Source organism: Aotus nancymaae, unplaced genomic scaffold, assembly GCF_030222135.1.
Source record: "Aotus nancymaae isolate 86718 unplaced genomic scaffold, 86718_ANA_hifiasm-v0.15.2.pri h1tg000124l, whole genome shotgun sequence".
In the NCBI taxonomy this organism is placed as follows: Eukaryota; Metazoa; Chordata; class Mammalia; order Primates; family Aotidae; genus Aotus; species Aotus nancymaae.
Genome location: NW_026988539.1, coordinates 1,391,842 through 1,413,543, shown reverse-complemented (window position 1 = coordinate 1,413,543; position 21,702 = coordinate 1,391,842). Strand labels below are relative to the sequence as shown.

General features: G+C 64.5%; 2 protein-coding genes across 6 annotated transcripts; both read left to right on the top strand.

Annotated features, from left to right (window-relative positions):
- Positions 1–3,490: 3,490 nt before the first annotated feature.
- ATP5F1D (ATP synthase F1 subunit delta) lies at positions 3,491–6,143 on the top strand. 2 transcript variants are annotated; one of them, XR_001104756.2, is made up of 5 exons: positions 3,491–3,727; positions 4,187–4,340; positions 5,427–5,515; positions 5,645–5,821; positions 6,064–6,143. XR_001104756.2 is itself a non-coding variant. In XM_012435947.2 (4 exons), the coding sequence occupies exons 1-4, from the start codon at positions 3,587–3,589 to the stop codon at positions 5,765–5,767; spliced, it is 507 nt and encodes a 168-aa protein (XP_012291370.1). In that variant the 5' UTR covers positions 3,491–3,586; the 3' UTR covers positions 5,768–6,143. The 2 variants fall into 2 exon arrangements, 1 of the variants encoding a protein (XP_012291370.1); XM_012435947.2 differs by having other exon boundaries at positions 5,645–6,143.
- Positions 6,144–9,424: 3,281 nt separating this feature from the next.
- Positions 9,425–19,319, top strand: MIDN (midnolin). 4 transcript variants are annotated; one of them, XM_064371170.1, is made up of 9 exons: positions 9,425–9,502; positions 10,721–11,360; positions 12,403–12,490; positions 12,676–12,738; positions 14,676–14,804; positions 14,890–15,204; positions 15,526–15,685; positions 16,022–16,294; positions 17,232–19,319. In XM_064371170.1, the coding sequence occupies exons 2-9, from the start codon at positions 11,128–11,130 to the stop codon at positions 17,507–17,509; spliced, it is 1,539 nt and encodes a 512-aa protein (XP_064227240.1). In that variant the 5' UTR covers positions 9,425–9,502; positions 10,721–11,127; the 3' UTR covers positions 17,510–19,319. The 4 variants fall into 4 exon arrangements, with proteins under 4 accessions (XP_064227240.1, XP_064227242.1, XP_064227241.1 ...); XM_064371172.1 differs by lacking the exon at positions 14,676–14,804 and having other exon boundaries at positions 15,529–15,685; XM_064371171.1 differs by lacking the exon at positions 14,676–14,804.
- Positions 19,320–21,702: the final 2,383 nt, after the last annotated feature.

Here is a 21,702-nt window from a genome sequence, read left to right as displayed (position 1 = left end):
CAACTGCCCCGTTACGCTTACAGCCCAAGGTCCCTGGGCACAGGCGCCCCCGCCTGCTTCTCCCCTCTGGCAATGTGGAGGGCTCGCCATGCCCCTCCTGACCCCTCCCCTGTGTGGCAGTGATCACAGACCGGCTCAAAGCCCATCGGGGTCCAAACAGAGCCCACTGGGACCCAAACGTACACCCACATAGGCCTGGTTCTCTTGGGTGATATCAGAACGACACCAGCAGAAACCAAAGTCCCAAGGCTGCCCCAGCTTCTCCGTCTCAGACCATCGAGCCTCACCCTTCAGATACTCAGGCCGCACACCTGCCAGCAACCTGCCCTGAACGCCACCCTAGCCCTGCTGGACCCTCGCCTAACACCCCACAGCGCCTCCTCTTTCTCGTCCCCAAAAAGGCTGACAGCGCTCCGGGACGCGGCAGGCCCAGCTCGGCCTCCACGCCTCTGCACTTCCAGGTACCCGGTACCCAGGCCTCCTTGTTCATTCAGCCAAAGATTCACCCCGGTTTCCTTCAACTCCTTTCGCAGCGTCACAGTCTCGGGGTTCCTGCTCTTGGCCCCCAGCCCACGCCACGCCCCCTCCTCTGCTGTCTCTCCGAGGCCCCACGCCTTGCGCCTTGCGTGTTCCTGTGTACCGTGGGGCCCCCACTCCGCTGTGAGCTCGGAGGGCGGCTGGCCCTCCAGGCAGAGGGGCAGCCCCAGGGAAACTGGCCGTCATGCAAATGGGAATTGCATGGGCAAAGGTCTCGAGGCAGAAAAGTTTGCAGGTCACTGCCTGTGCAGGAAGCAGGGAAACTGTCTTGTTCCCTGCTCGGGGATTCAAGCGATTTTCCCGCCGCAGCCCGGAAAATAGTTGGGACTACAGGCGTGGGCCAACATGCCCAGCTAAGTTTTGTATTTTTTGTAGCGATGCGGTCTTGCTGTGTTGTCCTGGCTGGTCTCAAACTCCAGGGCTCAGGATATCCTCCTGCCTCAGTCTCCCATCGTTGGGACGACAGGCGTGAGCACTCAAACCCCACCAGGTTTCAGACTTTTAATAAAGACTCCCTGTGGCTGTGTGAAGAAAAGGTACCCGTACTAAACGGGGGGAGGGGGCGGGGGGCTGGGGCCAGCTAGGCCAGAGATGTGGGTGCAGGGGCCATGCTGAGTGGACAGGCCAGAATTCCAGAGGAACCCCAAGTTTGGGGCTGGAGTAATAATGGTGGTGCTCTCAGCTGTGGGCTACCCTGGAAGTGGGGATTGGAGCGAAGTGGTCCCACGAGTGAGAATTAGTCTATTAGGCCTCCCAGTTTTCTGCAGCAGCAGCAGCTGGATATGGGGTCCCGAGTCCCAGGAGAGGATGTGGTGTTTGCAGGTCACGCCTAGAAAAGTGAGCAGGGCTTCCCTCTGCACCCCCGAGCCAGGGCCAGAATGCCCAGGCCCCAAGTGACCCTCACAGCGCTGGCTCGGGGAGCAGCCAGTCTCAAGCCCATCTAAAGTCGGACCAGCAGGGCCTCCTTCAGGTGCCCGGATTCCAGGGGACAGGGGCACCGGCACTGGCCTGAACCCGGGAAGGGGGCGAGGGTGCAGCCTCCGGGTGTGGGGAGCCACGGATGGTGTCAGATTCCCCACAGCAGGAGGTACTGGGTCTCCCTGACTGCAGCCCTGTAAAGTCACAGCCCCAGTCCCGCCCCTGTTCCCTGCACCCCTGGGGTCCAGCCCACTGCGCCAGGCTCAAGGCCCTAACCAGGGAGCCTGAGCCCCCAGCCCCCCGCCATCCCCGACTCCGCGTTTTCCCCGAGCCTTAGGAGGGGGGCTGGGGGCCCGGCCGGGTACTGCGGACCTGCGTGAGCGCGGGGGCGGGGCGGTGACGTCATGGCCACGAGCGAGGCTGCGCAGGCCGCTGGCTGACGGCAGCGAAGCCCCGAGCCGCCCGCGCACGCGCTCCTGCGTCAGCGGCGCGTGGGGGCGAGGGCCGGGCAGGAGGTCGGGGGCGGCGAGCGCATCTCCGAACGCGGAGCGCCCTCTGCCGGTGCCGGGGAGCAGCGCGCCGGGGGCCGGGTCCCCAGTGAAGGGTCCCCAGTGAGGCCTCCCGCGTCGCCCTCGCGCCTGCCCGCGCTGTGCCCCTCGTCGCCGTTCCCTAGAACAGCTTCACCTGCAGCCTTCCAACCTGCCCCGACCTGCACTCTCACTCGGCTTTTACTTGTCACCACCTACCACTGCGACCTGCTTTTTTTTTTTTTTTTTTTGGAGGCAGAGTCACTCTATCACCCAGGCTGGAAGTGTAGTAGCGAGATCTCTGCTCCCTGCAACCTCCACCTCCGAGGTTCAAGCGATTCTCCTGCCTCAGCCTCCGGAGTAGCTGGGACTCCAGGCGCGCGCCACCACACCCGACTAATTTTTTTTTTTTTTTTTTTTTTTTTTTTTTTTTTTTGAGACGGAGTCTCATTCTGTCTGCCAGGCTGGAGTGCAATGGCGCGATCTCGCCTCACTGCAGCCTCCGCCTCCCGGGTTCCAGCGATTCTCCTGCCTCCCTCAGCCTCCTGAGTACTTGGTACTGCAGGCTTCCACCACCATGCCAGGCTAATTTTTGTATATTTAATAGAGACAGGGTTTCCCCGCGTTCGCCAGGCTGCTTTCAAACTCCTGACCTCAGATGATCCGCCCGCCTCAGCCTCCCAAAGTGCTGGGATTACAGGCGTGAGCCACCGCGCCGGCCTGGACCTGCTTATTGATGACGTCGAATGTCTGGTAAACGACCCCTGGCCCCAGAAAAGGATTCTCACTCTGTCGCCCAGGCTGCAGTTCAGTGATGCGATCATGGCTCGCTGCAGCATCAGTCTCCTTAGGCTCAAGCGATGCTCCCGCCTCAGCTTCCTGAGTAGCTGGGACCACAGGCGTGCACCACCACGCCCGGCTAATTTTTCGATTATTCATAGAGACCGGGTCTCCCTATGTTGCCCAGGATGGTCTCGATCTCCTGGGGTCAAGTGATTCTCTCGCCTCCGCCTCCCAAGGTGTTGGGATTACAGGTGGGAGCCACCACACCCGGCCCAGAGCAGGAATCTTGATGTTTTCCTGATGTCTATCCAGCGCCCTGCATCCAATGAGCGCCCCAAAATCTTTTTTTATTTTTATTTTTTGTACAGACAGCGCGGGGGCGGGGGTCTACACTATGTTGCCCAGGCTGGTTTCCAACTCCTGGCCTCAAGTGATCCTCTGGCCTCAGCCTTCCAAAGCTCCGGGATTACAGGCGTGAGCCACCACGCGGCCGAATTTTTGAATTTCACTGAAGCTCGTTTTACCCGCTCCACCTCCGAGAACCGTCTCACCGCCCTCAGCTGACCCCCTCACTGGTTCTCCCAGAGCTGGGGCCAGAAAAAAACTACAACCCCCAGAATGCTCCGCGACCCGGCGGTGCGCCGTCAACGTCTACGGCGTGGCGCGCGCCCTGCCGGTCGTGGTATTTCGCGCTTGCGCTCTCGCCGGGACTCCTCCTCCCAGCAGTCTCTGCGCATCGTCCTCCTCGCCCTCCAGGCCGCAGGCGCCGTGCCGGAGTCAGCCGTCCGCTCGCCACCCGCTTCCTGGCGTCCGCTGCTGCCATGCTGCCCGCCGCGCTGCTCCGCCGCCCAGGACTTGTCCGCCTTGTCCGCCAGGCCCGTGCTTACGCCGAGGCCGCCGCCGCCCCGGCTGCTGCCGCCGGCCCCGGCCAGATGTCCTTCACCTTCGCCTCCCCCACGCAGGTTCGGGCGCTGCGGGTCGGGACCCTCCGTGTCCGCCGCCCCCGGAGTCCAGGGTCCCCATCCCCAGGGCGCGACCTCTGCTTCTGGGTCCCCGGCCCCGCGCGTCCCTGAAGCGGAGGCCACTCAGCCCTGCACCCTCGGCCCTGCCAGTGCGGCCGGAGCCCCGCGCCGCCCTCGTCCCGGGCACCTCCCCGAGATAAGCGCCTCCTGGGTGCCCTCCCCGACCTCCCTGGCCAAGGTCTGGGTGTCGCCGGATCGTTGCATTCCCATTTCGCGGATCAGTAAAGTGAGGCGCATCTGTTGAGGACCAAAGCTGCAACCTCGGATTCCTGCGCTGGGCTGAGTGCCCACATCAGCGCTGGGTCCTGCCTTGACCCGTTTCTCAGCAGGACAGGCCGAGTCCCGGGTGGCCGCGGGGCCGGCCTGCCCAGCCATCATTCCCCACGCTGTTCCCTGTAGGTGTTCTTCAACGGGGCCAATGTCCGGCAGGTGGACGTGCCCACGCTGACCGGAGCCTTCGGTATCCTGGCGGCCCACGTGCCCACGCTGCAGGTCCTGCGACCTGGGCTGGTCGTAGTGCATGCAGAGGACGGCACCACCTCCAAGTACTTTGGTGAGTCCGGTGTAGGGCTGCAGGGCCAGGTCAGGCCGGGGCTCCACGTCCCAGGTCAGTCTCCATCTCAGTTGAGGCCTCAAGAAAAATAGTTTTAGGCCGGGCGCGGTGGCTCACGCCTGTAATCCCAGCACTTTGGCACACCAAGGCGGGTGGATCACCTGAGGTCAGGAGTTCCGAGACCAGCCTGGCCAACATGTAACTGCATCTCTACTAAAAATACGGAAAACTAGTCTGGTGTGGTGGTGCACGCCTGTAATTCTAGCTACTCAGGAGGCCGAGGGCAGAGAATCACTTGAACCTGGAGGCGGAGGTTGCAGTGACCTGAGATTGCACCATTGCATTCCAGCCTTGGGTGACAAAGTGAGACTCCATCACAAGAAAAGAAAAGAAGGCATGTTGGGATGGGTGCAGTGGCTCACACCTGTAATCCGAGCACTTGGGAAGGCCCAGGTGGGAGAGCGTGAGACCAGCCTGGGCGACATAGTGAAATCCCGTGTCTACAAAAAGTAGCTGGTTGTGGCGCTGCACACCTGTAGTCCCAGCTACTTGGTAGGCTGAGGCAAGAATATGACTTCAGCCGGGGAAGTCAGGGCTGCAGTGAACCAAGCTCATGCCACTGCACCTCAGCCTGGGCAACAAGAGTGAAACCCTGTGTCAAAAAAAGCCCTCCAAAAGCTGCGGTGGGAGGGCCAGTGAGATTAGGGGAGGAAGGTCATTTGTGTAGGAAAAAAGCATCACTGGCCAATGGCAGAGCCAGGTTTGAACTCAGCACAGCCCATGGGTGGTGGGTCAGTGGGAGGGCCTCTGTCCCCAGGCAGTGCTTTTGGGAGTCCCTGGTCCCACATCTGTCCTTGGGTTCCCTCCAGCTTCTAGTCCTTTCTTGGAACCCCTTTTTTGTTCTTCTCTGGAAGTCGCCCGCCGTGTTGGGCAGGTCCTGTGGATCTGCGTTTTGGCACACTCAGGACACAGACTTGGGTGTTTGTGGAGCTCCTGGTTCACAGGGAGCTCTGGGCTTGACCACGGGAGTCCCTGTGGCTGTCCGGCCACATGGGGTCTCACGCCTTCTCCCTCCCACTCCCACAGTGAGCAGCGGCTCCGTCACAGTGAACGCCGACTCTTCCGTGCAGTTATTGGCCGAAGAGGCAGTGACTCTGGACATGTTGGACCTGGGGGTGAGTGTCAGAGGGTACCTGGTGCTCTGCAGGCGGGAGCTGCCCAGGCTTTGGGGGAGGGAGTGCTGGGGGACCAAGAGCTGGGCTGGGATCCCTGCTGGGCCCTCACCATCCCTCAACCCCCTGCAGGCAGCCAAGGCGAACTTGCAGAAGGCCCAGGCAGAGCTGTCGGGGGCAGCTGACGAGGCCACGCGGGCCGAAATCCAGATCCGAATTGAGGCCAATGAGGCCCTGGTGAAGGCCTTGGAGTAGATGGTGTGTGTCTGGTGCCCGGAGGCCTGGCTCGGGGCTGAGCAGGGGTGCCAGGTGAGCCCGGCCAGCTCCTGGGGTCCTGGCCACCCGGGTAAGCCACACCTGCCAAGGAGGCCACCAGAGGGCAGTGCAGGCTTCTGCCTTGGCCCCAGGACCTGCCTGTGTTTAAAGCCCTGGGGACAGGGACCTAGATGCTCCTCCCGAGCTCTGGGCCGCGCCTGTCACCCGTGGGGCTCTCTGACGCCTCTCCAGATCCCCGCAGCCTGACGTCCCCATAACACCCCTCTGCCCTCCAGAGCCAGCTGTCAAGACCTGCGCTTTGGAGCTGCCTCCCCGGATGAGCTGCCCCAGCCTGATTAAAGTGCAGGAAGCCCGACTGTGTGCACGGCTCTTGTCACTACACCTGCCTGGTGAGGCAAGGACCATCCCAGGCCTCAGCCCACATCCTGCGTGTCCCCCTGGAAATAAGGCCTTTGAGCTCCCCAGGACTCAGTGCCTCCTGGGGCACCTGGAGGTCCTTGGGAAACATGCTTGAGTGGGTGGGTCCTGCTGGGCAGGCAGGGTGCTGACCTTCACCCCACGATGGTGGGGAGAGTGACGGTTGCCAGTGATGAGGGCCTCAGGCGGGAGGGATGTCCCCATTGCTGTCACCTCTGCTGGTCTCCAGGCTTGGTGCCTTGACCCTAAGCCCTGCAGGCCCTTGGCTCCACCTACCAGCCCCTGGGAAGAGGCGGGCCCCACCCGCTCCCACGCTAGTCCCGCCCTGTGCCCGCCCATCATGTGGGTGGCCCTGCCTGGCAGGGTGCTGAATCTGCAGTGTTTTTGGCACCTTCGTGGGCACCTAAGCTTCTGGGTTGGCCCCAGATGGATTGGGGCGGGCCTAGGAGGGGGTGGCTCCCTGGCACTGTCCCTCCTGGGCCTGCCACTCCTCCCTTCTGCAACCCCAGGGGGTGGGTGACAGCTCCAAGGGGTGTGCAGGCGGTGGGGGCCGGGGTCTCCTGACCTTCTCTCCTCCTTGGGACTGGGCCCTGCGGAGTAGTGTGGGCAAGGGATTCCACGGTGGGGAGGGTGGGCCTGCCTGTGTCACTGGAGCTGGGATAGTGACAGGCCACCTTAGGGCCAGTCAGCACAGACAGGCAGGCAGCTCACTCCCATGTCACCGTCCCATGTGGGTGACTCGCCATGGCTGCACTTGAGGCTAGGTGCCATTGGGGGGCCTCCAGGTATGCTGGGGCTGCTGGTCAGCAGGTCAGGTATTCTGGGACAGTCCAAAGCCCCCAGCCTGGCTCCCGCCCCACCTGAGCTTCAGGGCACAAGTGACCAGCCCTCCACTTCTCCAGGAACCCCCAGCCCAGGGAAGGCTGTGCCAGCCACCAGGTCACAGGAGCAGCCTCTGACCAGGCCCCACCCTCCCCGTCCCTTGGCTCCTGGCCCAGGTCTTCGAGTTCCTGCCAGGCCACCAGGACCCTATAAATAAGACCGAGGGCACGGCTGGGGCTTGGCAGGGGCCCAGCAGGAGCTGCTCACTAAGCCACCTGCTCCTGGCTTGGGCCAGCAGCACCCACACTGGGGACCCCCCTGCCCCCACCAGCAGGGAGGTGTGAGCCTTGGAGCCAGGCCTCAGGACACCCGAAACACCTGACCCTGAGGGAACAGCCCGTGCTGGCTGGACATGTCCCGGGGCAGGAGGCAGCCGGGGTGGGGCCAGGGCCCAGGCGGTCAAGGCCCTTCCGTGAGGACAGCCCCAGGCTGAGTGGGCAGGACGGAGTACAGGGTTCGTCCCCATCACACCCAGAAACCACCCACTCAACTACGGGGATGCCAAGTATGGGGACTGGTGGGGAAGCGCTTTAGCACGTTTATTAGTTTAGACTGACTCTGGGCATCTGGTCCCCAAAGGGCCACATAATGGCCCCCTGTGGAGCCCAGTATGTCCCCACAACCCATCCCATTCCAGTCCTGACCAGACTGAGGTGACAGTGTCCAGGTGGCAGAGCTCTGCTAACCCCAGGGTCACCCCCAGCCCACTGCCACCCCCACACGAGAGGCAGGGAGGGAAGGGCGGGCTGCTGGCCACTCAGAGGACCCCAATGCTCTGCCAGGATTGCCCATCCAGTGCCAGCCCGAAGCCCTCCACCACCTCTGTTGCCATTGGAAGCAAAATGAGCCTGGCTCTGCAGGTCCCACACGGGGCCCAGCCCCTCATCCAGGCCGCATTAATCCACGTTGCGAGCATCATCCTTTTTGTTTGGTTGATTTTAGTTTGTTTTGAGACAGAGTCTTATTCTGTCCCCAGGCTGGAGTGCAGTGGCTCCATCTTGGCTCACTCTAACCTCCACCTCCCGAGTTCAATTTGCCTGACTCAGCCTCCTAAGGAGCTGGGACTACAGGTGCACGCCACCATGCCCAGCTAATATTTGTATTTTTAGTAGAGGTGGGTTTTCACCGTGTTAGCCAGTAGGGTCTTGATCTCATCACCTCGTGATTCGCCCACGTCAGCCTCCCAGGGTGCTGGGATTACAGGCATGAGCCACCACGACCCTCAGCATCTTCTTTTTTATGTGACAAACTCCTCATTCCTCAAATCTCAGCCCCTGTGACCCCCTTCCAAGGGTTCTCCCAGCCTCTCCCTCTCTGGCCTAGCCCTGACCCTGCGGGGCTGGGTGTGCCTGTCAGGGTGGGGAGGCGTACAGTCCTGGGAGGGGTGCCTATGGCCAGGGTGGGGGTGGAGGTGGTCAGGCCAGATAAAGGGAGGAGCCAGATAAGTGGACAAGAGGTGCTTCAGTAGGGATGGGGTCCCCTTCTTTGGACAGAGGGGCAAGACAGCGGCCAGCCCAACAGGGGACACCCTCAAAAAGCCCCTACCGAGAAGGTAAGATACACCCCACATTCCTGTCTCAATGGCTGTGCCTCAGTTTCTTCATCTGTAAAATTGGAGTAATGCCCACCCCAAAGGCTGAGAATGAGTCCATGTCCTGCATTAACAGGGGGCGATGGCCCCAGAGTGAGCCTGCTGCATCCTCACTACACTCCCACCCACCCTGGAGAAACTGAGGCTGGGAGAGGCCAGTTACCTCCCGAGGTCACAGCATAGCCAGATGGTGACTGGCTGGGCACAAGACAGGCCTGGCACTGGCTAATCGCTCCATAAATGCCCTCTGAGGTCACCATTGACAGATGCAGGAGGCCAAGGCTGGCCGGGGCACCCCCCACTCCACGGCAGGTGACTCCAGCCTGTTTTCCTGGACGACGGCCGCTGACTCAGGCCCCTCTTCCCGTCTCCCCCACGCTGGGGCCCCCAGGCGGAAGCACCGGGCCTGGGGTGGCAGGAAGGGGGCGGGGCAGAGAGCCGCACCGCACACCCCCAAACTCTGTCCAGGTGGCTATTCAGGGTGCATCCGAGCCCGCAGAAGGCAGGCCGAGACCTTTGGCTCCAAGCATTCAAGGGGCGTCCACCCATGAACTGCACGAAGCCTGGATACAGGGTGGCTCAGCTGCCAAGGCGCCTGAGGGCCCCGGCCGGCAGGCAGGGGCGGGGGCCAGTCTGCGTCACCGCCCGCCCGGTCCCCCGCCCCCTGCCCCCCGCCCCCTGCCCGCCCAAACTCCACCCCGAGGGAAGGCGGCGCGGATAAAGCCTGAGGGCCGCCCGCTCGGCCCAGACCGGCCGGGCCAGCGCGCTTTCGACTCCAGACGAGTGTACTCGCAGGACTTGGGATCCAGGACCCGCCGCGCCCGGTGAGTGGGGGGCGGGACCTGCGGGTCGAGGAAGGGTCCCCACTCTAGACGGCTCAGGATGCCCGCACTTTTCTTTGTTCTTGGGACAGGCGGGGTTCGGGGTGCCCTTGGTCCTGGGAAGCCCCCCGGGGTGCGGGGTGGGAGGGGCTCCGCACAGCCAGCGCCGCCCTGGCCGGACCTCAGCCTCCGCCCCGCCCCCCGGGGCACTCCCCCTTCCCCGCGAGTGACCTTGAACTGGTCGCCGTTCCGCCTCCGTCTCCCAGACACGCGGTCCCAGTCTCCCGACTTAAAGTCTTTCGCCCCCGATCGGGGTTCCTCCCCCGCGCGCAGCCCCGTCGTCCCCCTCCCCTGCCCGGGGCAGCGCAGCGCCCCCTCCCCGGGACTGCGGGCGGCGCTCCCGGGCGGGCACGGCAGAGGGCGCACCCGAGCTGCTGACTCACCGCATCCCCGAGCTCGCGCGGGCGCAGCCGGGGACGCCGCGTCACGTCACGGCTCGGGCGGGCGCGCCTCGGGAAACGGGCTCTGCCCGGGCCGGGGGCTGGTCGCGCGGGGCGCCAGCAGCAGCCACCCAGCCACGTCACCGAGGTGCGGGCGCCCCGCCCCAACCCCGTCCCCACTCCCCCACGCCCGCCCCGGGGACCGCAGCCCGAGCATCCCCGCCGTCCCCGCCGGGACCCCGGCCACGAGGCGCGGACTTCGCGCTCCCGCTTCCGCTCGCGGCTCTTCCCGGACGGACGCGGCGGGGCGGCCCCACGACTTCCTGCCCCTCCTGGCGCCGGGAACAATGGCCCTCGCCCCCTCCCGCTCCCAGGCCGCTCACCGGGGGTCGCAAAGGGGACGAGGCCCATCTCGGGGCCGGGGTCCCGCGCCCCCCGGGGCCCCGCCCGCCCTTTGTTGCGGGCTCCCGGCGCTTATGAATGGCTGCGGGCGCGGGCGGGGCGGGGGCGGGCACAGAGAGGCGCCAGCCCCGCCCCCGCCGCGCTCCCCTTGGTAGTCCGGGCGCCGGGGGCGGGGCGAGGGGCGGGCCCGGCTGCCACGTGGGGCGGTGCCGCGGCGGCTCCCATTGGCTCGGGCCCGCGGCCGACTGGGCGCTCGGCGCGCGGCGATTGGCCGGCGCGGGGCCGGCGGAGTAAGTAGTGAATGGGAGGGGGCGGCGGCCCCGCCCCCTGGAACGTTGATACATTATAACTTTTTTTTTCTTGTTACTTTCACCCCCAGATCCTCCGAGCGGCGGCGGCGGCTGTTGCTAAGGGAGGGGACGCGAGGGGAAGCGCGACCCGGGCGGCAGACGGCACCCAGCGCCACCGGCCGAGCGGCGCCCCCTCCCCGGGACCCTCCCCCGCGTCGCGCCCCGGTCGTGCCCGCCGCCCTTTAAAGGAGCAGCGAGTGCTGTCCCCACCCCCGGAAGGCGCCCCAAGAGCCGGAGCGACCCCGAAGCGCCCCTCGAATTTCGGATTTCGGTCTCGCTTTCCGCGGCCGGGACGTTCCCGAGGAGGACGCGCGCTATTCCGCGTCCCCGAGCGCCCGGAGGACCCGGCATCCGGGGGGCCCCTCGCCCCTGTGCCGGCGGCGCAGCGAGGATTGGCGGCTCCCACCGCCCCCAGCCCCCCCAGCGCGCGCCGGGGATGGAGCCGCAGCCCGGCGGCGCCCGGAGCTGCCGGCGTGGGGCCCCCGGCGGCGCCTGCGAGCTGGGCCCGGTGGCCGAGGCGGCACCCATGAGCCTTGCCATCCACAGCACCACGGGCACCCGCTACGACCTGGCCGTGCCGCCCGACGAGACGGTGGAGGGGCTGCGCAAGCGCTTGTCCCAGCGCCTCAAAGTGCCCAAGGAGCGCCTGGCGCTTCTCCACAAAGACACGTAGGTACCGCGCGCCCCCGGCCCGCCGCCCCCTCGGGCCCCGGCCCCCGGGCGGGAACAAAGAGCGCGCCGCGCGGGGAAGGCAGGGGGCGGCCAGACGGGGGGCGGGGGCGCGCCGCGCGCTCTCGGGCGCCCTCTGCTCGGCCTCGGCTGCCTCGGCCCCCTCCCCCGCCCGGGGTCGCGGCACAAAGGCGGCTGCGAGGGTGTCCCGGGCTGGGCCTCGGCGGCCCCCTCGGGGGCGGGCAGGAATCCCAGGGCGGCGCGGGGGTCCCGGCTGCGGGCGTGGGGGCCGCCGCCGCCCCCTCCCGCCTGCGTCCGCGCCGGCTTCCGCATCTGCTCGGCGGCCTCCTCTGCGTCTGGCTGTCTCCCCCCACTTGCGTCTCTCTCCCCGCTTTGTTCTCGTCTCCGAGCGCTCCCCGCAGCCTCCCCTCCCCCCGGTATTTAAATCGCCTGCAGGCCCGGAGCCCTCCCCTCCCCAGGGCCTCCGGGGACACGCAGTGTCCATCCCAGCGGAGGGGCCCGGCGGGGGAGGGGCGGAGGGGGAGGGTCTCCTTTGTCTGCGCGGCGGCGGCGGCGGCGGCCTGCACCAGGGAGGGAGGAGGAGGGGGAGCCCGGCCCGGCGCAGCCCCCAGGGCCTCTCCTCGGGCTGAAACCCGTGGTGCCCACAAAGACGAGCCAGGGCTAGAGTTGGGGAATTGGAGGCAGAGGTTGCCCTGGGGTGCCGGGTAAGGTGGCACAGAACACACTGGGGCCCAGACGAGGAGAAGGTGCTTTGTTGGGGTGCAGAGGGGGTGCCAGAGTCCAGGGCGGGGATTCCTTTCGAGGAAGGAGATCGGAATCTCTAGGATGGGGGCTCCCAGTACCAGACAGAGCCCTCTCTGCACACGCTCAGGGCCCAGGATCTGGAAGCCGGGAAGGGGTGGGGGTGGGTACTTCTCCGTCTCTCCCCCCACGAGCACAGCCCTCCCCCGCGGCCTCTGCTTCCGCGTCCCTGTGTCGTCTCCGAGGAGTCTCATGCTCTTCCTTCTCCGCCCTCCCCCAGCCGGCTCAGTTCGGGGAAGCTGCAGGAGTTCGGCGTGGGTGATGGCAGCAAGCTGACCTTGGTACCCACCGTGGAAGCGGGCCTCATGGTAAATGTCCGTGGGGCGGCGTGTCCCCCGAGGCCCGCACGCAGGCAGTAGCCCCTCCCTCGGCACCTGTCCCCACACATACCACTTGGGGCCCCTCCCCACCAGCCCGCAGGGCCTCCCCACCCCATGCTTCAGCCCCCAGTTCCAACCCCACACTGAGGCCCCTTTCCTGCTTCTCTTTGTAGTCTCAGGCCTCAAGGCCGGAGCAGTCCGTGATGCAAGCCCTGGAGAGTCTCACGGAGACCCAGGTAAGCCCTTGCCAACCCCTTCCTAACAGGGCCGCCCTAGGGGACGGGAAGGGACTCGCCACCCTGCCTGGGTGCCAGCCTGGCCTGGCCTCCCCGCTTCCTCTCCCCCAGACTCACCACTTGACCCAGAGGGTTTTGTTTCCCACGGTGGCTGCCCTGGGGGAAGGGGACCTGGCTTTCACAAGACTGCCTGTGGGGTGACCTTGGCCCATGGGGCACTCACCCGGGCCTTCATCCCTAGCCCCCTCTGCCCCCCCTGAGGAACCCCCCACCCCCGCGCGCCCCCTGACAGCCGCTGCAGCTTCCCCAGAGACTTTCTCCTTTTTACATTTCTCGTGGGGACCGGAGGAGGCAGCCTGGGTGACACTCCTTCCGCCTTCTGTGACCCCATTGTGAGAGGGTGGGGACCTTGTCACCCCCTCCTCCTCCTCTCTCTGGCCTTTGTTCTCTACCCTGAAAGGGGAGGGGGCGGGGGCGCCCAGCCCTAAGGCCGGCGCAGCCTAGACAGGATGTTAGGAAAATATTTAGTAAGCGGCCAGGAGGGAGGCTAGGGCTGGCCCTCACCCGGTTCCCGGTTTTGCCGCGGCCTTTTTTTTTCCTCCTTCTTTCCTCATTTTCTTGGCGTTAGCCAAGCCTGCCTCAGACAAGAGCCCTGGCCACCTCCCAGGAGGGTGACACAGGCCTCAGCAATACGCCAGCTGCCAGGGTGGGGGACGAAGGCTGCCACCCGCCCCGGCAAGGGGGTGGCCAGCTTCCCAGGCCTCCCCAGCCCTGAGGCCTGCGCCCCCTTCCCAGCGACGTGTAGAGTCCTGCCCTCTCCCTGCGGCGAGGAGGCGGGATGGGGGCCCAGGAGCTGGGTGGTCTGCCGTGGGGGTGGCCGCGGCAGCCTCGGTGGTGTGAGGGCAGAGCCAGGGGTCCTGAGCCCGGGTGGGGGCTGCAGGTGATTTCCTGGGGCGAGTGTGAGCCCATCTCCCCAACATTGGAGGGCTGCGGTTGGCAGGGGGCCCAGGGCGTGTTTGCTTCACACCCTCCTCCCCGGGCGCCTGCGTCAGGAAGGAGCTGGAGTTGGGGGGGCTGGGCGGAGACACTGGGCTCCCCAGGGTTGCTTCCCCGCCTGGCACCGAGTCATGCCCGCCCATTCGCCCTCCCCAGGGAGGAAGTTGCAGGGCGGGTGGTGGTGGTGACTCCAGCTGCTCTCGGGAAGCCACCCCGGGCCCTTCCTGCAAAGGCTGTCTTGGGGCAGGGGGGCTGGGCAGGCTGGGCCTCAGGGTGGGGGCTTCACCCTGCCCACCTCCCTACCCCTCCTCCCCACGGGCCCCAAGCAAAGAAGGTTACGCCAGCCGCTGCCAGCGGAGAGCCGGGAGGGAGAGCTGGGAGGCGGTCGGTTCTGAGTCATCCCGGCCTATGTCACTTCTCAGAAACCTCCGCCCCCCCATCCCGGCCCCTGGGGAGAGCAGGGCTCTGGCCAGGACCCAGAGCAGGGGGCTTAGCCAGGACAGGGTGAGATCTCGCTAACCCACTGAGAGTTTCTGTGCTTGGGGCAGGTTCAGCCCTCCCAGACTCCAGCCCCAGGGCGGTCAGGGCCCCTTCCTGCAGCCTCGCTGCCGCCCCCTCGGCCTCCACCCCGCCCAGGACAGATAAATATTTATCTTGAGAAAGCAAAGGTTAGGACGGAAGAATTCTGTCCAGGAATTCCACCCACTTGCTGGCCCTGATGACTTAGCTGGGAGGGGGCCTGAGATGGAGCCCCCTCCCAATCACAGGCAGAGCGGACCTAGGGACCCGTGAGGGTGCAGGAAAGGCACAGTGAGAGTTCTTTCAGGTCAGTGACTGCCAGCTGGGCCCCGCCCCCTCTGGCCTCAGTTTCCCCTCGAAAGAACCTACAGAGTTGGCCAGGGAGGGGCAGGCCCCCGTCTGACCCGCCTCTGTCCCCACAGCCCCCAGCGGCGCCCGGGCCGGGCCGGGCTGGCGGAGGAGGCTTCCGGAAATACAGATTCATTTTATTTAAGCGTCCGTGGCACCGACAGGGACCCCAGAGCCCAGAGAGGGGCGGCGAGAGGCCCCAGGTCATAGCTTGGGGGGGACGGGGCCGGGCCGGGCTGGGGGCGCTGCAGGCTGGGGCTCCGGGCTGACGGGCGGCTCTCCTTGCAGGTCAGTGACTTCCTGTCGGGGCGCTCGCCGCTGACACTGGCCTTGCGTGTGGGCGACCACATGATGTTCGTGCAGCTGCAGCTCGCGGCCCAGCACGCGCCACTGCAACACCGCCATGTGCTGGCCGCCGCCGCCGCCGCCGCCGCCGCTGCGCGGGGGGACCCCAGCATAGCCTCCCCGGTGTCCTCGCCCTGCCGGCCGATGTCCAGTGCCACCCGAGTCCCCCCAGTGCCCACCAGCCCTTCCCCTGCGTCTCCCTCACCCATCACAGCCGGCTCCTTCCGCTCCCACGCAGCCTCCACCACCTGCCCGGAGGTGAGCCTGGGGAAGGGAAGGGTGACCCTTGGTTGGAATCCAAAGGGTGGGCCATCCCGGGAAAGGCTTGGGGAGAAGGAGGGCTCTTAGATCCAGGTGAGTCCCTTGTATGAAGGACTGGCCTGTGACTTCAGGCTGGTGGGTCATCTCCTGACCTGAGCTGGGCCGGTGGGGGATCTCCTGACCCTGGACAAGTTTACTTCTAGACCCTGCATTGATGTGTCATCTCCTGACCTGGGCTGGTGGGCTATCTCTGGACCATGGGTTGGTGGTGATCCCCTGAGCCTGGAGGCCATGCTCACGTGCCCCCGCTCCTGTTAGCAGATGGACTGTTCCAGCACGGCCAGCGGCAGCACCAGTCCTGGTGCCAGCACCACGTCTACCCCAGGGGCCAGCCCTACCCCCCGCTCCCGAAAACCCGGTGCCGTCATCGAGAGCTTTGTGAATCACGCCCCGGGGGTCTTCTCAGGGACCTTCTCTGGTAGGTGCCACAGCACACGTGTGGCCTCCCGTGAGTCCCGAAACCCTGTGCGTCTCAGGGCCCACGTGCCCCCACAGGTGGCTCCACGCATTCTGGGCAGACTCACACATCCTCCAGGCATCCCCACACACACGCGTGGCCCTGCACGGGAGGCTGAGGGTCACCAGGCGTCCATGTACTGGGGACGTGTCCCATTCCCGCCCTGTGGTCCCTCATGCATGTCAGCCCACGTGCCCACCCCGCTGTCCGAGCTCATAAGCTCACACGCGTGGACGCCCGTCCGGGACATGCGGGACCGTGGGTGTGCCCGGTGCTCATGGCCACGTCTGCCCGCAGGCACGCTACACCCCAACTGCCAAGACAGCAGCGGACGGCCGCGGCGTGACATCGGCACCATCCTGCAGATCCTGAACGACCTCCTGAGCGCCACCCGGCACTACCAGGGGATGCCCCCGTCGCTGGCCCAGCTCCGCTGCCACGCCCAGTGCTCCCCCGCCTCGACAGCCCCCGACCTGGCCCCCAGAACTACCTCCTGCGAGAAGCTCTCGGCCACCCCCCCAGCCTCCCTCCTGCAGGGCCAGAGCCAAATCCGCATGTGCAAGCCCCCGGGTGAGTGGCCACCCTCTGCCCTCGGGGGTCGTGCCTCCCCCGCCCTCAGGGGCTTCTCAAGGCCCCTCTGTGTGAGCCGGTGGGCACAGGAGCAGCTGACCTGCCCAGGGTCCGGGGGGGACAGCAGCTGCTGCAGCCACTGCTCTGCTTCAGCTGGGAGAGAAGGCAGCGTGTGTGTTAAGGCACAAAGTGTCCTTGTGTGCTCCCGGGGGGCCCCAGCCCCACTTCCTCCTGGCCCCCCCGGGGCGCCATCTCCAGATGGCATTTGGAGCCTCTCTGAATGGCCAAGTCAGGTCTGGCAGGCCGAGGCAGGGCCAGAGCCCACCCCTAGGCATTTCAGTGCCTTGAAAAACCAAGAAACCCCGCCCCCCCCACACACTCCCAAACTGCCGGGTTACTCCCCCTGTAGTGTCTCACAGGAGCATGGCTACTGTCAGCCCCTCAGGCTCCCCAGCCATGGCAGGGGCTCCTCCAAAGCTCAGTTTAAAAGCGGGAAACCAAGGAGCAACCCCCAAGTGTCTCCCCTGGGATCCCAGAAGTGGCCAAAAGGCTCGGGAAGGATGAGGCAGGGCAGTCCTGACCTCCCAGCTCATGGTTCAGCTGGAGAATTAGATGCTAGCTGCACAGCTGGGATTACAGGCAAACACCACCATTCCTGGCTAATTTTGTGATTTTTGCAGAGGAGGGGCTTGGTATGTTGCCTAGGCCTGTCTCGAACTCCTGGGCTCAAGCGATCCTGCTGCCTCAGCCTCCCAAAGTGCCGGCAACCCCCCCAGCATGGTGGACGCCCTGGACCGTTTCCTTTGCTGGCACAAGACTCCAGGGAGGGCGGGACTGCGTCTGACCACAGGGACATTTGCTGGGGTCTGGGGTGGTCCTGTGTTCAGGGACTGGAGGTGGAAGCTTTGGGAGTCACAGGCCACTACCTCCTTTGCAGGGGACCGGCTTCGGCAGACAGAAAACCGTGCCACACGCTGCAAGGTGGAACGGCTGCAGCTGCTTCTGCAGCAGAAACGGCTCCGCAGAAAGGCCCGGCGAGACGCCAGGGGCCCGTACCACTGGTCACCCAGCCGCAAGGCCGGCCGCAGCGACAGCAGTAGCAGCGGGTGCAGCGGCAGCCCCAGCGAGGCCTCCGGATTGGGCCTCGACTTCGAGGACTCCGTGTGGAAGCCAGAAGTCAACCCTGACATCAAGTCAGAGTTCGTGGTGGCTTAGGACCGGCCACCCTCGCCCCTCGCACCCCAGTCCGGGGCAGCGGGCACTCCGAGAGCCCCACAGAGAGCGCGGCCCAGCTCTGGAGGGCAGGCGGCCACTCCCCCCCAGCCAGAAGCCTTTCTTTCTTTCTTTCCTTCCTTTTTCTTTTTTTAAAAAGTTCTGACCGTGGTTTCCTGGACTCTTCGTGGGTTTGCCTCCCACCTCCTCACCCTCCAGCCCTCCTCCTCCTCCTCCTCCTCTGTCTCTTCCACCTCTGCGCCGGTCGGTCCTCCCTGCCAACCTCCCCCAGCTCCACTATGTAGCAGCCTTTCTGGATGGCGGAGAGTGAAGGAGACTGAGAAACCCACCCCATCCCTTCCGCCGCCTCCTTCCCCCCACCCTATTCAGGTTTTAAGTCAAAAATGTCGACGTGTCATTATGCACTTTACAGATGAGGGGAGGGGGCTGCGGTGTGCAGAACCCATCCCGCCCCCAGTGCAGACTTCAGGGCCTCCACCCCAGGCCAGCAGCACCCACTGGGTCACAGCAAGCCAACAGGTCACAGCAGCCTCCGAGGGGACTGTTTTCTCTTCCACTCGTATTTTTCTCGGTGTCTTTTTGCAATTTCCTTCATTTCTTGAAAAAGGAGAGCAAAGCCGTTTTAGCAGAGAGCCTGGGGCTGGGGTCTACCTAGGGGTGTGGCAGCCTTTCCTGCTGGGAAGGGAGATGGGAACTGCCCACCCCGCACCCCCAGCCGGGACCGTGCTGTTTTCTCCACCCCCACCCCAGTGTTTTCGGACCTCCTGCCTGAGCTTGGGGTATTTATAGACTATTAATTTTCTGACTGAGCCAATAGTGGTTGTTGGGGAACTCTTGAAAAATGGGGAGAGAATGGCTGGGTGCTGGGGAGATGCCCCCCCAGCCCTCCTTCCCGGCCCAACCTGAGGGACGTGGGATTTGGGACTGTCTGGGGGCCTCTCCTGCAGCCAGGATGGGAGCGGGGTGCTGAGCTGTGAATCCCCTGGTAGAGGACGCCAACTCCGTGTAGCATTAACCCCTGTGGCGGGGTCCGCTGCTGGTCTAATTTGGACCCCCCACCCCTCAGTGCCCCTTCCCCAGGGGTGTCTGGCCGCAGCGGGGAGGGACAAATCCCCTACTGGGGCCATTTCAATGGGGTGGTTTTTGGATTTTTTTCCCTCACTCATTTTTTTATTTTCTAATGATAAAGGAGATGTCTGGGCCCTTCCCACCCCGCCTGTCAGTCTCGTCCTGGCCCTGCCTGTCCCCCCACCCTTTGTTCTCGTAGGTGAACCCCGGGTCCTCAACTCCCCCCCTTTATGTGTTGAAAGTTGATGGTTTCAGATGTGAACATCACGTGTTCTAACTGTAGCTCTGTACATTGTTTTGTGGGAGGGTGGGCAGGGAGGGGTCCCAGAGGGTAAAGCTCAAGGATTTGGGGTTTTATTTTGTTTTTGTTTTTCCAAAAAAAAGAAGAAAAAAATAGAAAAAAAAAAAGAAAAAGGGGCGGGTTTGTTTTTTTGAAGAACTGTCTTGGATACCTATTTAAATGTGTGTTCTGTTTTGTTTTTTAACGATTTTTAAATAACGTCTGTGCCTCCGTGGGTTGAGGGTGGGGCCTCCAGGCAGTAACCGGGTTGCCACTCTCTGCCCGGTAAGGGCTGCCCAAGAAAGCATTACCCGCCCTCGGGGGGTCGGGCTGTGGGGGTCCCGGCACCTGGCGTGAGTTTCATGTATGAAAACAAAATTGAAAAAGAAGAAAAACCTACACAAGCACCGTGATTTCAAGTAATAAACAGAAAATGAAACACAAGTCAGCCTCCTGCCTGCTCACCTGGTCGGGGGATTTGGCCGTGGTTCGGGGGGGGGGCTCCCGGGGTGGGATGTCCCAGTCAGAGACGGACGGACCTGGATCCCAGGGGCCAGCGGAGGGGGTGGGTCAGGGGTCAGCACCCTGAGAAGTTCCCACGCTCCCTCCCCAGCTGCGGGGTGGGCAGGAAGCCGCCGGGGTGTGGGAGGGAGGAGCCCAGCCACTTCCTGGTACCCAGGGCCGGAAGTCCCTTAGGGTGTGGGGCAAGGGCCTGCCTGCCTGCTGCGTGGCCTGGGCAGGACCCTGGCCCCCTCTCAGGACCTGCCAGTAAGGGGGCAGATCTGCCCAGTTTCCAGATACAGGAGTGGGGGTGGCTCCCGCTGTGCCAGCCCCACCCGCTGTTCTTCCTGGAGTCCCACCTCTGGCTTGCTGCAGGGAGGTCACCAGGCTGACTGGGAGGACCTCAGAATCCTTAGGGTACCTTGGGCTGGCTGGTGATAGAGGCCTGGCTTAACCCAGCCCTGGGCAGGGGCGGGGGGGTGGTTCTCTCTGGTCACGCCTCCTGACATTCCAGCCCTTCTGAGGCCTGGCCCTCCGCTCCAGACCTCCCGGCCTTTGCCCCTATCTAGAAACACCCCTCGCCTGGCTGTCCCTTGCCCTGTCTGGGAACTTCCCCAGCCTGCACCTCCCACCCCTGCCCGCCCAGTCCCGCAGACCCCACCCTTTCCTCTCTCTGCTCCCAGCCTGGAGCTCCCCAAAGGCCCCACCAGGACTGAGTCCTCTCTGGGGTCCCAATCCATCCATGTCCGGCCTGGGTAAAGATGGGCAATAATACTATTTCATGTCCTTTTTTTTTTTTTTAGAGACGGGGTTTCACTGTGTTAGCCAGGATGGTCTTGAACTCCTGACCTCGTGATCCACTCACCTCGGCCTCCCAAAGTGCTGGGATTACAGGCGTGAGCCACCTCGCCCGCCTCATGTCCTTAAAAAACAGAAACAAGGCCGGGCGCGGTGGCTCAAGCCTGTAATCCCAGCACTTTGGGAGGCCGAGGCGGGTGGATCACGAGGTCAAGAGATCGAGACCATCCTGGTCAACATGGTGAAACCCCGTCTCTACTAATACAAAAAAAAATTAGCTGGGCACGGTGGCGCGTGCCTGTAATCCCAGCTACTCAGGAGGCTGAGGCAGGAGAATTGCCTGAACCCAGGAGGCGGAGATTGCGGTGAGCCGAGATCGCGCCATTGCGCTCCAGCCTGGGTATCAAGAGCGAAACTCCGTCTCAAAAAAAAAAAAAAAAAAAAAAAACAGAAACAAAAAATAAATAAACCTGAATTTCCTCAGGTAAGAAGAGTTGCTTGAGTTAGAAGTAATTGAGCTCCCATTTTATACAGATGGGATAACAGAGGCCCAAAGAGAAACATCACTCGGCCCAGAGGTTTGGGGTGTCTGTGACCTCCACCCCTTATCCCATCTCTAAGGGCCCCAGCCCTGGGAGCACGGAAGGGAAAGGGCACAGGTCCCGGGAGTGGCCTGGGAGCATCTTTCTGAGAACCCTCTGCCCCTCCCAACGCCCAGTCAACCCCAAATCATCCCACGCCCACGTCAGGAAGGCGGATGCCCAGTCAGGCGGCCCCCGTCTCTGGCGCGGACGTCCCCTCGGGGCTCAGGATGGGGGTGCGGGTCACCGGCGCCCGGCCTGGGGTCAGGGCGAGGGCCCCAGGACGCGGGTGGAGAGGAGGAAGAAGGATGTTGTCTGCAGCACCTGCTGAATCACAGGGGCTGTGTCTGCAGCCTGCAGGGCGGGGGGCGCGTCCCCTGCACTCCAGGACCCGCCCCTCGGGATGCCGACCCCCACCCCAGCCTGGGAATCCCGGGGGTCAAGGCCGTGCCCTGGGGGCGTGGGGTGGGGTGTGGAGCTCCAGGTTCAGAGCCCTGGTCTGGTGGGCTAAGCCCATCCAGGGGTGCAGCGGACAGACGGGCGGCAGGCGGAGGCCACGTGTGCGTAGGGAGGCACGGAGAGGTAAACTGAGGCCCAAAGAGGGCGGGACCCGCTGTGATCGCGGGAGGCGGGGTCTACCCTGGATCTCTCCCTTCTCCCCCACCATTGAGGAAAAAGCTGAATGGGAGGGGGCGGCCCCCGGAAACCCGCCAGGATGGAAACGCGGTTTCCAGGGCAACGCGCCGCGAAAGGAGCCTGACGTCACCCCGGGTAGGGCGCCCCGCCCGCCCCCGTCCGCGCGTCGGGCGTCTCAGGCCTCGCCCACCCATAGGGACGTCTCATTGGTGACCTCACCGCTCGCTCATCTGCGTGCCCCAGTAGCAGAGGAGGCAGCCTCCAGGAGGCGGGACTTCAGCCCGGCTGGGCCGAGTGCGCAGGCGCAAGCG

Coding starts and splice junctions, on each gene's coding strand:
- ATP5F1D (XM_012435947.2), top strand. CDS start 3,587: ATGCTGCCCGCCGCGCTGCTCCGCCGCCCAGGACTTGTCCGCCTTGTC. Junction 3,728..4,186: donor CCTTCGCCTCCCCCACGCAG/GTTCGGGCGCTG, acceptor TGTTCCCTGTAG/GTGTTCTTCAACGGGGCCAA. Junction 4,341..5,426: donor CACCACCTCCAAGTACTTTG/GTGAGTCCGGTG, acceptor CCACTCCCACAG/TGAGCAGCGGCTCCGTCACA.
- MIDN (XM_064371170.1), top strand. CDS start 11,128: ATGGAGCCGCAGCCCGGCGGCGCCCGGAGCTGCCGGCGTGGGGCCCCC. Junction 11,361..12,402: donor GCGCTTCTCCACAAAGACAC/GTAGGTACCGCG, acceptor GCCCTCCCCCAG/CCGGCTCAGTTCGGGGAAGC. Junction 12,739..14,675: donor AGAGTCTCACGGAGACCCAG/GTAAGCCCTTGC, acceptor CTGTCCCCACAG/CCCCCAGCGGCGCCCGGGCC.